Raw genomic sequence first — 17,481 nt, forward strand, 5'->3', positions numbered from 1 at the left:
CTTCTTGAGCAAAAGTTTGAACAGCTATTGAAGATGGAGAACTTTAATGTATATTTGTAATACACATAAAAGTAGGCTACCTACTGATACAATAGAAGAATATATTGGACTTCTACCCAGTACCCACTTTGTTGCATTACTCAAAACAAATTTCTCTGTTGCTAAACTGAAAGACGTAGGAAGTCTACAATTAAATGAAGAAGATACGTGTGAAAGGAGTACATCTCTTTCAGTGGAACAGGGATGCACACAGTAGGTCCACAAGGACAATAACATGACTTAGGAAGAGTGTTTTCTACTTGCGCTCATTTGCATGAGAAGGGTGCACAGCAGTTGCTGGTTCCACTTTGTTTGGCGTGTGAAAGACCGCTTTCTTAAAAGACTCTTGAAAAGAAAGCTTGTCAAGCTAGAAACTAAGGAATTCTATACAATCCCATGTTGTCTGGATTTAAAAAGAGTTTGATTAGTGAGGCCTGTTATTACAAAGATCTAAACCATCAAATTCAGACCAGCCATGTGTCAATTGTAACCAAAGAGAAGACTCAAATGTACCAATATTGACCTCACTTGTCTATGAGCTGAGACATTAGGCCAGAAACACCACAAAATGACAAGAGATCTAGTATGTTAGGATGGTTTTTGAGGTCAAGACAACTCCGGAATCTCATCTGCAGTGAAATTCTAGAAAAATAATTTCATAGGCTACAACATCCATAGAGTTTTCTTGGCCCCAAAACATACTCCATGCAAGTAAGTGTGTTTTCAGCTATGCCAGTTCAGCTTCACAGAATGTGCCAAAATGCAATTTGTAATACAAAGCAAACAGATTACATTGCTACATTTCAGCCCTGTCGCAATTGTCTTCACTGATCAGTTTACACACCACCTACTGCCATGCCGGAACTACGGTGTGAAACAAATCTTGCTGGGCAAGTTAGATAAACTGCCGACATGTGTATAGCTAGCTACCAGAATGGTAACACACCTGTTTTAATGTCTAGTGGTGCAACAACGCACACTACATAGCTAAGCCACATGTTTGCATTGCACTAGCCAAGTATTCAAGTTTGCATATGTTTTTGGCACTGCAATAGTCATGTTGAGCACAGTTAAACCATATATCTATTGGGAGGAGGGACAAAGAAGAGTAGTCTTGTACTTTGGTGAGTTATGACAGGAAATAGGACCTCAATTCTCGGCTTGGGCTGTGACGTGCTTACTTTAATCATGAGCTAGCTGCTGAAATATGGTGAAAACCAAGCCTAAATTACAGAACAGACATTCAATAAGTACATTTACAAGATCACTGTGGCTGTACGTCCATAAAAAGAGGGAGTGAGCAGAAAATTACCTTTACGTCCAAGTCTTAAAACAGGAAGACTGTGTTCATGTGTACTCATAAAAGTGGATGGATTCATAAATGATCTGACTCCCTAATACCATATTTGGTGAAAATCACAGACGATAAGATGTGTCGACTCAGATACCAAGCCACTAAAAAATTACAAGTTTCCTTATATGCATAAAATTAAATAATGATTTGTCCATTCCTATTGATTTACTGTGATATACAGAGCCACGAGTTGAAAGCCTAGCGAAAGTCAACAAGTGGCCTTACCGCAGAAAGTGCTCTGCGGTACCATTCTCTTCTTGGATCCCATTTTGCATTACAGATGGCTGAAACAATCCATAATGCAGACATGTTCTTTTTCAACATCCACCACACTTTCCTGACTTGGACAGGCTACATTTGCTCAGGTCCTGCTGAGGGCACTCAAAGTGGGCTGTAATTAACAGGCCTGGGGCCTGGCCTGCATTACTGAGGGCAACTAGAAGGAAACGACTGCCTATTACTTCACGACCGAGGGTCTGTTAATCAGCCTATTAGCGTTTAATTGAGGGTAGTTAATTAGAGAGGCTATGGGGGTGGGCGGCTTGCATGGAGGGTGGGGGGTTAACGGGGTCTGACTGTGAGAGCAGCTGGCTAGGCAACCTGAGACTATTGTTACTGATATGTTTACACAAGCCTGGTGATTGATTGGAAAGACAATTAGCCTTAATTATACCTGCCTATTGCCCTCTCCAAAACGTTTTAGAAGCTATAAATTATTCTCATGACTTCTACACATAGGGAAAAGGCCTGCTGAACAGAATTCACATCACATTTACAGTAGGCTAAGCCAGAATTAGCAACTCCTTGACAGACAATATCAAGAAATTCTATATTGGGCTGAAAGGAATAGTGATAGACTTATCAGACAAATGGGTTAATCTGCCTGTCAATTTGAGATGAACAGCATCGGACCATGATAAAGTTTATGTGGCCAGTTAACAGATTGTTACAATACAACTACTAAAACTAATATTATTGTTGTTGCTATTCAAGTTACGTCATTATAAAAATAGGAGATGCTCTGCTTGTCCAGCAACATCTAATGGCTTTACTTCTCTCTCTAAAACAAACACACACAATCATACATGCACCACAGGATTGTCCATTTTATCCATGCACTGCTATAAAAGAAGCCGAGACCAGAAGCCTATTATATCCTTTTTAAAACTTCCATTGGGTTTAATGTCCTGTAATAGCTAAGTCAGCCATTCCAGTCAACCGGAAAGCAGCTCACCACTGGGACTAACTGTCTTGCTTGCCTATACTCCTTCCCCCTGCTCACTTCCTTCTATAAAAAAAACAAAAAAAAAAAACAGGGGCACAAATCCAATAAAGTCCTTGACAAAGGCTTTCTTCTTGCCATCAAATGCCAAATAACATGTGATACTGCCCACGGTGAACTAACTGCTACCTCTGGACTGCTCTGTTGGACTCAGTCGAGTCAGAAATAACACAAGAGAACCTTGTGACACATTCCAAACTAAAGATGACATGTGCTGTGATATCTTAGTTGTCAGGGGAAGAACGGTGGAGACTGGAGGTTGCAGGGCGGCCCCATGCTGGGTTGACCTGACTTCATGTCCCTGAGGAAACTAAGAACAGGGTCTCCTGATTCAAGAATGTCCAAGCTAGTCATAAAGTCCAGAGTGGGACAGATTAAGGTTAATGCCTGTTTTAGTGGAGGGTATCCTGGATGAGTTACAGCGAGTTACAAATTACAAAATAGATCAACATTGAATCAGTGTGGGAGTTTCTTAAGAACAAGTCCAGTATATTCATTGCAACATTTTCATAATTAAGTACATTTTTCAACAATTCTCATTACTGTATTGCAAAAAAAAAAACATTTAGTACTATGTGTACTGTCTCGAAGTTCATTTTAATAATAAAAAAATAAAAATAAATTACTTTAATATACAGAAGTCAACATTTGAAGTGGATCAAAACCTTTCATCAAAGTTGTCCTAAAACCTTCTTCTTAGGACAACTTTGATGAACTTTTTTTGATCCACTTCAAATGTTGACTACTGTAGTTAAAATGTTGTATTAACTATACTGTTAATAATCAATAAGGATAGAACTACAAAAAATAAATAAATCAGTGTTTACATTAGGCCCCAGATGCATTATGATAATGAAAACGGTGTTGGGAAATTTTTTGTGCAAAAACTATACAATATGCACATTTAAAAAAAAAAAAAAAAAAATGTCTTAGAATAGTCTTCATTTCTTCATTCACCCAAGTAGCATTTCAGAAAGAATTAAGAAGAATGACAGGTGAATTAAGGACAACCACTCCACCCAAAACAAAACAAAAAAAACATCCTAGGGGACCACCAAGCCTACACCATTTGAAGCTGAAATAAATTTCCCTCAAAGACTCAGTGCATCCCGAATCTCCCTTTTTATAAAAACAATGGGACATTTTGTACATGTTTTCTTCCTCCGTCCTTCATTACAGCTGTCTGATCTACAAGGTTCTTCTTAATCATCAATGGACAAGAATGCTAACAACCTGAGTTCAAAAGGGCTGAGGACTCATCTGCATGCTAGCAATGGGCCCCAGACTCTTAACATATCTTTTCAAGCTGCCACTCTTTTCATGTTGCCACTCACCCCTCACACCATTTAACGCCACATCTGACAGCGAGCACACTAAAATAACTGAAAGCACCATTGGGTGTTAAGTGGTGGACTGTGGATAACCTTACAGCTATATGGAGTCAGTAAAAGATAAGGAACCACTGGTGTTACTAAAAGTTGCTGATATTACAGTTACATTCACATGCATTTTACATATTTGATGAAAAACTAAAACAAGACAACTCGGTGCAAAAGCTGGATGATAAAAACAGTGACACGAGAAATCACATTTTCCTTGATCCTTTGACGTAGGTATTTGTACAATTAAAACATTCTGCAAGTTTCACAGTTTAAAACGTCTTCCTCTTTATAAAGAAAAAAAAAAAAAATTAACCAAGCTCCAAAAATGGTTAGCTTGGATATTGTGGGATCTGTGACGTCACATGGGCAAATACATGCAAATTGCATATGACTGCCTCTAGATCAAGAAATCGTTATAATAGTTATACATCATCGCACCATATGCCCTGCCCACTGGTGTTCAGTCTTTTAAATTCCACATGCTTGACTCTGCCGACAACAGGACAAATGGAAGAGTTTGTTTTGACAAATCCTTTTTAAGCAACTTGCAAAAAAACTTTTGTTGAAAGATGAAGCAGCCAACTGTACTGGATTTGGCAGCAGCTACGTTGCAAACCGTAAGTAAACAATTTTATAATGCTTTGCCTATAAATGACAATTTTTATATGGACAATGTTTTCAAAACACTTGCGTGCAATAGCAAGGGGTTGTTGCTACATTTTGCTATGCAATGACATTAGCCAATCATAACAGTGGCCATTTACAGACACACGATCCACCCCTTAAAAATTGATCATTTCAGACAGAGGATCATAATGAGGGTTGAAAATAATCTTTTTATACATATTTTTTGTGCAACCTCAACAAACACATAAAAAAAAAAAAAAAATCCATCTCATGCCCCCTTTAAAAATATCTGTCCAAGCACTCTCATATTCGTGACAAGGAAGGGAATGCAAAACTAGCCTTCTGGCAAGACCTTTAGGAAACATAATGGCTAATTTAAAGTGATATTTAACATATACTGATAATAATATTATTAACAAAATCATTGTAAAGATATCTCAAATCTCCCCTGCCATACTCAACTCTTGTTTAAAGACAACTACTCTTCTGTTAATGCTGGAGCTCTTGATTCTTTCAGATGGCAAACACTAGCTTCTCAGTGGAGCTGCATTTTAAAGTCTGGTTGTTGTTCAACCTCTGACCTTTGTCTGTTTGCAGGCTTTTACAAGGTGACATTTACAACCCGGTCTATCTCCATGACCTCTTCCTACTCCCAACACATCCAATGCTTCTGAAGACAGCCATGATCTACACTTGGATATCAAGAGACATGGGTTTTCCATGGTTTTGTGACAAAAACACATTGAAATCTGAAGATACTATTATAGCCATGTACAGTGTTCCCAAAACCCCTTAGGGTGAGATGAAATTGAACATGTATGTTAACTGCGGCGAACAGCATTCTTAAAGGTGGTGCGTGTAATTTTGTTGAGGTTAAAATACGTTCTTTCCCAGCTAAATGTTTAGAGGCAACTATGACTAAGCCATTTGTGGATTGATTCCCCAGACAAGTGTAAACACCGTGACTCTACAGTACTTTAACATTGCTCTGTTTATTTGAGAGGTTTGAAATGTAAACCTATGGTTCAACCAATGGTGAGTGGTGCAAGACTACCTGTTTTACCATACGATGGCAGACTGGGCTTTAGTTTGGAAAAAAAAACTCTGTTTAAATAGTAGATATATATATATATTATATATATATATATATATATATATATACACAAAGATGTTTTTCCAAACACAAGCGCTGTGTTAAATCCAATCATAAATCCATAAATCAAACTGTCACAGGCAAACTCGGCTACTATGTGTGAAAATTTTCGAACAGTGTGGAGCGCAAACACAGCACCATTTTTTCTTCCCTTTTTACATCTTTTTTTTATGAGAAAATAAATGTCTCCGGCGAACAAGGCGCTATTCATCCGCTGAATTATCTGAGCCTGTCTCTCTGGTGCTTAACAGGGACATCTGCCGTGACACTCCTCCGTCGGACAGCCGTGGGAGATTCTACATCTTTACGGGCATGTCATGTACGTGCACATAACATCTTTGAGGCTAACATAGCCAAGAGAAGATGAAGAATACAGGGCTATTTTGTGATTTTCCCAATTCACTCTCAGTAAGATGTGAGCAAATAAACATTCCTTCACTTTCTATAAATTCAGGCAGTGAAATTTATTTGAACTCGTTCATAAGGGCCAGATGATCTGTGCAGAGTGTTCCTGGCTGGAATTTCTCATGTTCGCTCAGTGAGTCACTCATCACTGCTGCTGTCAGGAACATGTGCACAAAGCCCGCTGAATACCGTGATGGCCCTGCTCACCCTATGACACAAATTCACACGCTCCGCCTGGATGCTCTCAGCCGAGATGCTGTCGCAACTCAGGAACGCATTGTACTGATCAGTAGATGCTAGTCACCCAGAGTCTCTCGCTTGAATGGTAAACAGCATAAAATTGACTCAAAGAGGTTTTGGCGTATCTTTGGTAAACTAGATTTTTACATTTTCTGAAGAAAATGTGAGTAAAATTGCCGCCATGATGGCTTTTGCTATGTGATTGTTAAGATGCTCTGAGACATTTCTAAGTGGTTACCCTAGTGAAAAGTAAATATACCAAAATATATTTGAAATACATTTATGCTAAGTATACTACAAATACATTTACATATTTACGTACTTAATATAAATACCCTACAATTGTACTTTTCGTATACTAAACTGATATACTTAAAATCTGCTAATTTTGTACTTAATGCACTTTAGTTATCTAGAGGTAGTGCTTAAGTCAAACAGTATATTTGATTGTGCTAAAATGGAACTATTGCAAGTATACTTTAGGTACACTTTAAATATCTTGCATTTAAAGACTGATATTATACAGTGATATACTATCCTTACTAATATTAACACACATTTTAGGCTTAATATTAAGAAACGTGTATTGTGCAATAAAGAAGTACTCCGAATAAAGTTTAATTGTAACATATCAGTAAGTGTCAAGTGTTATGTCAGTAAATATGTTAATGGATTTGTAGTATACTTAGTATGAAATAAACGTATTTTAAATATATTTTGGTATAGGGTTCCCCCCCCCCCCAATCGCTGCAATAGCAAACAAGAAAAGACTATTGCAACTCCCATTTCATGCACAATTGCCAAGGAATACATGTGGATCCAAATGAGCTGGGGGGGAAAAGGAGATAAATGGATAATCCATATGATGATGGATGAAAAAGTGCTGATGTAGCAAGAGAGACAAAAGAGTGCAGGGACCTGGAGGCTTCCAGAGACACATATTTTAAACAGCAAACTCCAGCTGAGTCTAACTCTCATGGGCTATAAAGGATGGGACTACAGGGTGTTGGTTTAGATACGTACAACTGAAATTACAATGGAAACAAAACTGCTGTAAGCCATTTTGCACTAATTCTTCCCCTGTGATTATATTTCTACAGAAAATCATTTCTCAAGTCAACATAATTAAATATGTGATACCACCTGAGGCGCTGACGTAAAGCTAGAATCCATATTTCGATCCCAAAGAGCACAAAATTACCTCAGGTGTCAACAATAGCCAGAAAAGCATTATTACACCCTTTTCAAATGGCAGAAGCATTATTAAAGTAGTTTTAAAAGTTCCGATAAATCTCCCGAAGGAAGCACAAAACGTTATTCCCATGTACACATGATCCAAATAGACTGCACAGGGTGGGAACAGCTTTACATTGTGGGAGAGAGTTTCTGACTATAAATTTTAAAGATTTACTCAATAGACTGACCTAGGGCTTTGTGCTTCATGTTCCTTATGTATTTACATCCTCTGGCACGCATGCTGACTCACCTTAATTATTCAAAAGACAAAGACAAATAGTGACTTTCTAGGTCTAGTGCCATCCTAAAGCAAAATATCTGGTTGAAAAAGCTTACTGCACACTACAATGAAAATACTAAACCAGTCACCGATAACCCTTCTCAAATATCTATGCATTGTTTAGTTGATGTCCTTTTTTTAAAAAAAGAAAAAGGAAAAAAAAAAAAACAGATGTAGGTGACATCCACAAAAACCACAAGGAACACTCTCAGATATCACGGCAAAGCAGCAGTTGGCATGCTAAGCACAATCCAAAGCTTTTCCCCTCACTCCGGCCCCTTCCTCCAAGTAAGTCATACTAGCACATTTCCGCCCAACGCATTAACCAATCTGGGACTCTTCCCCCCCCACCAGAAGCGCGGCCAGTTTAGTGGTCTTAAGTCACCAGGCGCCGACTGCATTACTGTCGCCTTTGGTGGCTCAATCTATCCATTGTCTCAAGGGCTTAAGGCATATCTAAACGAACAGGAGAGTTTAAGACACTTACAGCAAGCACACTGCATGTGGCTGCTCTTAAAAGTTAGTATAAGAGCAGACACGACTTCTCATTCTACATACTGCATATACTGAAGTCAAGCGCAAATTAATAAATCTTACAACCAAAAATTGATGTTGTTAACTAACTCTTGAAGGGAAAAAATCTTGCGGCGAAAGCTACCATTTTGTTGAATGATGATTCAACTACACGAAGTGAAAATATTTACATTAACTTAGCTAAACAATTGTACAGACCCAGGCCATATTTATAACACCCTACAGCAAATTCAATGCATCCGTTGTACCATACTTGTGTTTCATGCTGCTATAAAAGCAACCTTTGTAGGGCTGACTTTCTATGCACCCTCAAAAGTGACCACTGGGAACTTTGGGCCTTTTTAAATAGTCCAGATTTTGTTCCAAGGTAAAAGAGAGCCTTCTGACCTGATGCCAGCCAGGAAGGATTCCTTTATAAGTCGGTAAACAGCGTCTAACAAATTACACTGAACAACCAAATGCAGACTTTCTGAAGTAATCAGGGTTTAAGGATAGTTTTAAACAGGAATCTTGTAAAAGCAGTTACATCAAAGCCATTTTAATGGTATAATATGCTTCAAATATTATTTTATTTAGGGGTTCAACATGGTTTGAACAACTGTTCCTTTCAGGATGAGCTATAATTGGCAAAAAAACACAGTGTCCTAACATGGTGCAACACGATAAAAGTTTCTGTCCTAGTCAGCCACGATTGTGACATAGGACAGGATATGCATTATACATCTCATTGTGTTATACACAAAATTTCCATAACTGTATATGTATATCAAATATGTTACGATTGGCTCTTATTGTGCCATTGCGCCTTGGTTAGACAACGGTATCAGGCTTAAAACAGAGGCACTTACCTCCATTATCCTGTCATGGATCTGCAAACCCCCTTCTTTATCTGCCGGTCCATTCTCCACAATCTTCGACACAAAGATTCCTTCATTCGAAGTGCCGTCTTTATTATCCTGCAATCCAAAAACAAGGCAGCAATATTTAGCCAAAAATAATAAAAAAAGATCAATAAAAAGTCTATATTACTATCCAATGAAACTGTTTAGTGAGATTACAGACGCAAAATCACTTTTACTGCAAGAAAAATAAAAAATAAATAAAATAAAGTGATCAACAAAGAGACAGACTCCCTTAAAGACATCCAAAACACAAATAATTGTTTGCAGGTGTACAAAGCAATGTGCTCCATTGTTCAGCTTCTCTGCAAATACACTGTCAAATGAAAAACATATTGAGTTTGTGAGAGATTTAAGTTGTTAAGAGACTAATAAAAAGATGCTCACCATTCATTATATGAAAACATAACCTGGACAGGAAGTTATATCAAAGCCTCTGCCAAAATATTGTTGAACCCACCTCTCAACCACATCAAACCTCATTAACTCTGTGCCATGTTGTGTGACACTGTGCTGTAATTTTTAATGGAATACTTGAGAAACCGCAGGAAGTCAAACTGTGAACTCTGCAGTTAATTACTGTAAGCCCTTCCCTCTTCCCTATTACAACAACAAAAACAACATCTTTATTTACCAGAGGATCCTATCCCTTTCATTTTTCATTTTTAGAATAAAACAACATGAACTCTGTTCCAAATCTAAGTAACAAGTAACAGTACACAAATAGCTGCTAAACCAAAGATAAAATACTTTAAAAACTACAAAAAATAAAAAAAAATTAAATACTAGTGCTGTCAAATTTATTAATTACGATTAATCGCATCTAACATAAAAGTTTGTTTACATAGTATATATGTGTGTGTATATATATTATTATACACCAATCAGGCATAACATTATGACCACCTTCCTAATATTGTGTTGGTCCCCATTTTGCTGCCAAAACAGCCCTGACCCGTCGAGGCATGGACTCCACTAGACCCCTGAAGGTGTGCTGTGGTATCTGGCACCAAGATGTTAGCAGCAGATTCTTTAAGCCCTGTAAGTTGCGAGGTGGGGCCTCCATGGATCGTACTTCTTTGTTCAGCACATCCCACAGATGCTCGATTGGATTGAGATCTGGGGAATTTGGAGGCCAAGTCAACACCTCAGACTCGTTGTTGTGCTCCTCAAACCATTCCTGAACCATTTTTGCTTTGTGGCAGGGCGCAATATCCTGCTGCACCAGGGAACACCATTTCCATGAAAGGGTGTACATGGTCTGCAACAATGCTTAGGTAGGTGGTACGTGTCAAAGTAACATCCACATGGATGGCAGGACCTGCAGAACATTGCCCAAAGCATCACACTGCCTCCGCTGGCTTGTTTCTTCCCATAGTGCACCCTGGTGCCATGTGTTCCCCAGGTAAGTGACGCACACGCACCCGGCCATCCACGTGATGTAAAAGAAAACGTGATTCATCAGACCAGGCCACTTTCTTCCATTGCTCCATGGTCCAATTCTGATGCTCACGTGCCTACTGTTGGCGCTTTGACTGGTCTGCGGCTATGTAGCCCCATATGTAACAAACTGTGATGCACTGTGTATTCTGACACCTTTCTATCAAAACCAGCATTAACTTCTTGAGCAATCTGAGCTACAGTAGCTCGTCTGTTGGATCAGACCACACGGGCCAGCCTTCGCTCCCCACGTGCATCAATGAGTGCTGAATCCATTTTTCCTGCTTCTAACACATCAATTTTGAGAACAAAATGTTCACTTGCTGCCTAATATATCCCACCCACTAACAGGTGCCGTGATGAAGAGATAATCAGTGTTATTCACTTCACCTGTTAGTGGTCATAATGTTATGCCTGATCGGTGTATTTATTTTTATATATATATATATATATATATATATATATACACACAGTAGTCAACATCTGAAGTGGATCAAAAAAGTTCATCAAAGTTGTCCTAATAACTAAGTTGTCTTAAGAAGTTTTTCTACAACTTTGATGAAAGGTTTTGATCCACTTCAAATGTTGACTACTATATATTATATTATATTATATTATATTATATATGTGTGTGTGTCTGTGTACGTGTATACATATACACACACACGTATATATGTACATACAACAGACATACAAATATATAATGCAATTATATAATTAATAATTGTGATTAATTGCTTCGACAGCACTATTAAATACAAAATATACTAAATTAAATATACAACATGTACAAATTGCCTAGTCAGTTCAGTAATTGACTAATTAGAATCAGAGAGCCATATAATACAAATACACAAATAGTCCACACAAATATTAAAACTAAAATTTCTTTCACATTACTGACAGAGCTCATCGCAATGCATTCTGGTATTCCCATCTCTGCGAATGATGCTGCCTTATATTTTGGACAAAAAAAACAAACTTTGCACCTATGACATTTTAAAATGCTACCTAAGTGGGCAGCTCACTAAGTTTTAGAAACAGATCTAAGGTCTTACAAGCAGACAGGATGGCTGGCATGTCAAACATTTGCTAGGGAGGGGTCATGGCCACGTTGAAGTAGTTGTACAGTTGCTAAGAAACGCAGCCATTTGTGTCACTCATTAGTGACTGACCTCTTCCACTTTAGCGTAAACTTAGCCATAGCAATTTGTGCTATATGCTATAACTGTGGTGTATTTTTATAAATAAATAAAGCCTCGTCATTGTGACAAGGCTACATCTGGGTCTTAGAAGAAGCCCTGGAAACTTGGCTCTTGTAATAATTTTCCCCTTTGGAAGGTTTTGCTGCAAAAGTCCAGTTCAGACCAAAGTGCGTCATATTTCTATTTCAGACGAACCACAAACAAACACTTTTTAAAGGGTTTGGTGCTCATTCACACTGATATGGATACCACAACTACCACTTCAGGGTGGACTGCCGTACCAAAGTGGCACTGTGTATAAAAGATATAATTTATGTCTGTATTTTCCCGGTTGCAATTTCCACTTAAATTGAGTCATCCAGTGACACACTGAGATTCTGAAATAACCTGACAGATATTGAAGGTGTCTGTGTCATATTTTGTTGTTTATCATCATAATAATTTGTTTTGGTTAAGACTAGTTCAAGATCTAAAAATGTAGATGCGGCATGAGGTAATCTAAGGACTTAAAATATATTTAAATATATTTAAAATGTGATTGATCTGAGATTCCAAAACATTTTTGTTAGGGAAAACCCCTCACAAAACCCCTCCAGATTTCCTTTACCAAACCTTGGGGGTTTGTGAACCCCAGTTTGGGAAACCGTGGAGTATGAAAAAATAATGTGTGCTGCTTTGGACAATCATGGGCTGAAACAGGAAACAGATTGAGTCAAATATAAGATGGAGGTGCAAATCTTTCTAAACTTACCGCACATGGCCTTCCTCCAACGATATTGAAGCCTAAAGATCCAGACTCACGATGGAGTATAGCCGTGACACTTTTGGTCTCTCCACCCTGAAAAAGAAAAAACAGTATAAAAGGTCTATTAATTCACTCATACTTGTCTTTAAAACCTTGTATTTATTTCCATTCGGGAAGTAGCTTCTGAGCTTCCAAACATAATATTTCAAATAAGGGATGTGCCTGAAGCCAAATACTATGGCTGTGTCCGAAAGCGCATACTCTCGAGTAGGTACTTATTTTGAATAAGTAATAACTTCACTATTATATACTTCACATATAGTATGAGTCTGTAGTATGAATGCAATCCGGACGTGCTACATTATCACATTATCATGTGACCTACCAGTGTCAGAGCTGCTATCAATATGCAGGATATTGAAAACGCTTTTGAATCCTCCGACATCGTCCTGTCAGTCATCTCTCTGTACTATCTTCACGCGATAAGTGAAATCTGATGTACTGTAATATAATTGACTACCATCAAGTCTAACCATGTCCCTTTAGGGGCTCAGTAGAATGCGTTACTCATTTTCTGTGCCTTTCTGAATTGGTGTTTTTATAGCACAAGCTCTTAAATCATCCGCAGGTATTACGGTTTACATTTGACTGTGACCAAAAGTAGTGCGTGACCAAACAAGTACAGAGGTGCACCTGTTACAATCATTAAACATCATGTTCTGCAATCTACATAATTCATCTCAGCTTAAAGCATCTTGGAAAAGGAGCTGTCAAGTGGCCAGCGGCTTTAAGGGTTAAGCCCTTGTTCCCAGCTCATTTGGCCAAGTATATTAATACATTTGCAGCAAACGGCTCTCACAACAGATGAACCGCGGAACGTGGAGAAACGAGTGTAGTCAGCATTTTATTCCTCACTTAGGGTGCACTGCATAGGATCAGCGACTAAAGCAGCTGTCATTTCTGTGTGCCACAGAATACAGTCTAAATATAATACAGACATCAATGGCATGCATGTACAGTGTCCCCTTTACTATCTTTGCTGAGTGTATGCAATGTACGTCTCCTAGTGAGGAATGTACCCCGCTGGACCAGGTCATGGGAACAAGTCCCATAATTCCATGGGAAACAATGTCTGTAGAAGGAAGCAACACCACTTAAAATAAATGCACATCACTGTTGTTAAATATTGCTAACAGGGAAATAATAAAAATGTGTAATAATGTCAGAGGATGACTCATTTTAAGAATAAATTCTCTTGAATTGCAAAAATAAAAAAAAAACATAAAAAACAATGCATAATTCATGTTGAAATGCTATAGTAGTGATACGAAAATTCTTGTGATATCTTTTTTTTTTCTCCAGAGCAGCTGGATCAACAGCCCAGCATTCAGCAGACAGGCCCAATCCTGCAAATGTCAGCTCCCCATCATCGCCCTCCTTTCCCAGCCCTGCTTCAACTCACTTGACTGATGAACCATGTGATGGGAACAGCAAGAGAGACTTCATTCCCCAGCAGGAAGGCAGTCACTGGCACTAAGACATCATTCAGAGCCCATAAACATGCTCACTCACTGGGAGGTTGCCTTAGGATCTCATGCTCCTTCATAGAGCGGTCAAGGGAGGTTATCTGTCACAAGTGTAACTCACTGACATTTTTCCATGCTCTGATGGTGTCCTGAGGTGAGAATATATTATAGCTAATCTAAAGGGCATCACACATGCCAAAAGATGTCATAGTACTTGATTTAAGGAACGGCAAGGACATACAGCCCTAACAAAAATGTACCGAAGTAATCTTTTACACCAAAGTATCACAGCATTACCATCACTTTACCATGGTCCCTCTCAAGTACTGATGTACTGACAAGTTATAAATAAAATACTGTAATTTTATTACCTTAAGTATTCTACCATTATTAAGTCTAATGTGCAAATATAATTGGAAATTTTCTTTAGTTTTCCCTCAGTGACATAACCTCAAGCAGTTTTACTACCCAACAGACACAAAGTTTAATGTAGCTCTTTAAACGCCTAAAAATAATGTAGCACAATATATAACAATATGTTTTCAATACTAAAGCCCATACTAAACTAGAAAGTTACATTAGAACCAATGAAGTCTTCATTGCAAGCCAGCTAGCAACGCATCTTTCAGGGTTGGAAGGAATCATAACAGCAAACACCCGAAATCAAAACCTTTATGCGCCCCGTGTGCATCACAACGAACAGAACGCTCGCATTAAATATTAACAAACAATACAAGCTAATAAAATAACAACAACATGAAATTTACCAGAAGAGTCTAAATAAAAACGTCTCTAAATCTTAAAGTTCAAATAAGAGATGGTGTGACACGCAGCGCGGAACGCTCGAAGCTGGGTTTCTTTCAAAGTGGATTGAAAAACACGGAGTGTAGCTGATGAATTGGTACAATGAACGCTGACGGAAAACGCCCTTCCGCTCCACTTATAGACGTTGTTCCAGGCCAGGGTTTACGTATGCTAGACAGTTGCTTGGACTACACGCAAAGCTTGGCTTTGGCCTCTTTTGGAACTATTTTTGTTGGCGGAGATGAAAAAACCAAGTCACTGCCTAATATTTGCATGAAACGTAAGTCACTGGATATTAATTACTTGTCCAAGCATGCTTTTAAAACGATAAAAGCAATATCACACTCGCAAGCTCGCAATCGACAAGTTATATCAACACAGGGCTGTGATTGACAGCCTCTTGCCTACCGCCCAATCACAGCCGATTTCAGTAAAGCAATATCAGTGATATAGCCTAAATGAAAGTCCATAACGAGTTTAACTCTTAACAACACTGACTATAAAAGTCTAAATAAATAGACGTCCCAACACTTGAACAAAATTAAACGAAAAAATATCAAAACCACATCTTGAAACATTTATTTCTGAGAAAATTGGAACAAAACTCAATAATACCTGAGAAACAGCTCATTTGCAGGTACAAAACAAAACAGCCTCCAATTTATGGAAACGGTCAGCATTAAAATTTACCATGGTAACCAGTTTCCGCCAAAATATCATAATTAGTAGTGTAAAACCGCTATAAATTATGAGATTCCATTCAAGCAGTGCAAGAAGCTTTCAGACGGTTTGTGTGTTATTTATTTAATGATGGTTGCTAATGCTTCGTTTTACTATAGTTTTATTGTAGTAGTGGATACTATGGCTGCCTTAGTAAATATTTGTAAGCGTTATTAAGGTGTTGTCATGATTGTGCAGCTCTTACCTTACACGGTGGAGAGATACTCTTGGACAGCGAGTCAATCCTGGCGCTGTATTCAGTGAATTTCTTCTGATACTTCAGCGCTGTCATCTGAAGCTCGTTATGAACAGCCGACAGTTGAGCCAAAAGTGATTTCTCTCGTTTAGTCGATTTCAGAGCTTGTTTCTTCAGCTCCTTATCCAAGCAGACAACTTTCCCTTGCAGCGCGCCGTTGTGCGCTTTGAGGGCTTTCAAACAGCAGTGGTTGTCCAACTTCTGCTCCTTATGAGTGAGCATCAATCCGCATCCACTCTCGCATATCCCGACCGCTCTGTAATCACACGATTCACGCATGTGAGCATCCATATCTTTAAGGTTCAGCACCTCGCTGCAGCCCTTATTCCTACATTTGGCAGGGGAATAATCGCACATCTCCGCGTGCTCTGCCAGATGCTGAAGTTTGACGATCTTCTCGCAGCCCCGCGCGTGATTGTCACATTTAATATCTAACTTTAATATTAAGTTTTTGAGAGGGAGGACGTGGTTGAGCTCTTTGGTGGAGATCCTTTGGCATTTGACCGGGCAGCTGCTCTGCTGAACGACCCACGGCAGCACACAGCCGGCGCAGAAGACGTGACCGCACGGGGTAGTGAGCGGGTCCTCCAAAACTTTATTACACAAGTTGCATTTGAAGTCTGGGTCCACAGCCCCTTTGAATCGATCCAACTCAAATCCCATTTTAAAAAAAGAAAAGAAAAAAAAAGAAACAGAACCCGGGCTCCCACAGAATAGCACAGGGGTTTAGTCGCTCTTCGGACTAAGTCATTAGAAGAGCTCAGAGAAACTGAGTAGACTAGTACGAGCACTTCTACTGACTGAACTAATTGCCTGAGACTTCCTATGGGGGAGAGAAGTGTTGCAGATTTGGGTACCGTAACTATCTGAAGAACGGCGCATTCAACAAGTTGCCCAAAATGTATGAATGTTTAGTTAGATAACAAAATATAAAGGAAAGTGGCATTTATACCAAAAATATAGTGCAAAATATAGTGCACGCACACTTTTCAAGTGAAACATTTCATAAAAAGGTTTAAGTTTAAATGATTGATAAAACAGTAGGCTATATTTGGGTGGAGACTAGAGCTAGTTGTCAAACTTTTTACTAGTTTTTTTTTTTTTTTTGGAAAGTCATTAAATTTATGTTTTAATAATTATGAAGGATTTACACAGAACCAAACATTATGAGATCCAGATTTTTTATAGTATTTAAAATATTAAATATACTTTAAAATATTAAATAAACCTTAAAATAAATTATATTGTACTTTTTAAAAAAAATCATATTGTATTATACTAGTTTTTTTGCAGCCTTAAAGAGATAGTTCACCCAAAAATGAAAATTTTGTCACAATTTAGTCACCCTCAAGTT

General features: G+C 38.4%; 1 protein-coding gene across 1 annotated transcript in view; it reads right to left on the reverse strand.

The window, feature by feature from the left end:
- The window catches only part of pdzrn3b (PDZ domain containing RING finger 3b), a 92,280-nt gene extending 75,338 nt beyond the window's left edge, over nucleotides 1–16,942 (reverse strand). Inside the window, exons 1-3 of the mRNA XM_051896646.1 lie at nucleotides 16,077–16,942; nucleotides 12,828–12,914; nucleotides 9,381–9,488 (exon numbers count right to left, since the gene is read on the reverse strand). Of these exons, the coding sequence (XP_051752606.1) occupies nucleotides 9,381–9,488; nucleotides 12,828–12,914; nucleotides 16,077–16,790 (909 nt within the window). The 5' untranslated portion in view covers nucleotides 16,791–16,942. The remainder of the gene's footprint in view (nucleotides 1–9,380; nucleotides 9,489–12,827; nucleotides 12,915–16,076) is intronic.
- Nucleotides 16,943–17,481: the final 539 nt, after the last annotated feature.

This window comes from Ctenopharyngodon idella, chromosome 6 (genome assembly GCF_019924925.1).
Source record: "Ctenopharyngodon idella isolate HZGC_01 chromosome 6, HZGC01, whole genome shotgun sequence".
In the NCBI taxonomy this organism is placed as follows: Eukaryota; Metazoa; Chordata; class Actinopteri; order Cypriniformes; family Xenocyprididae; genus Ctenopharyngodon; species Ctenopharyngodon idella.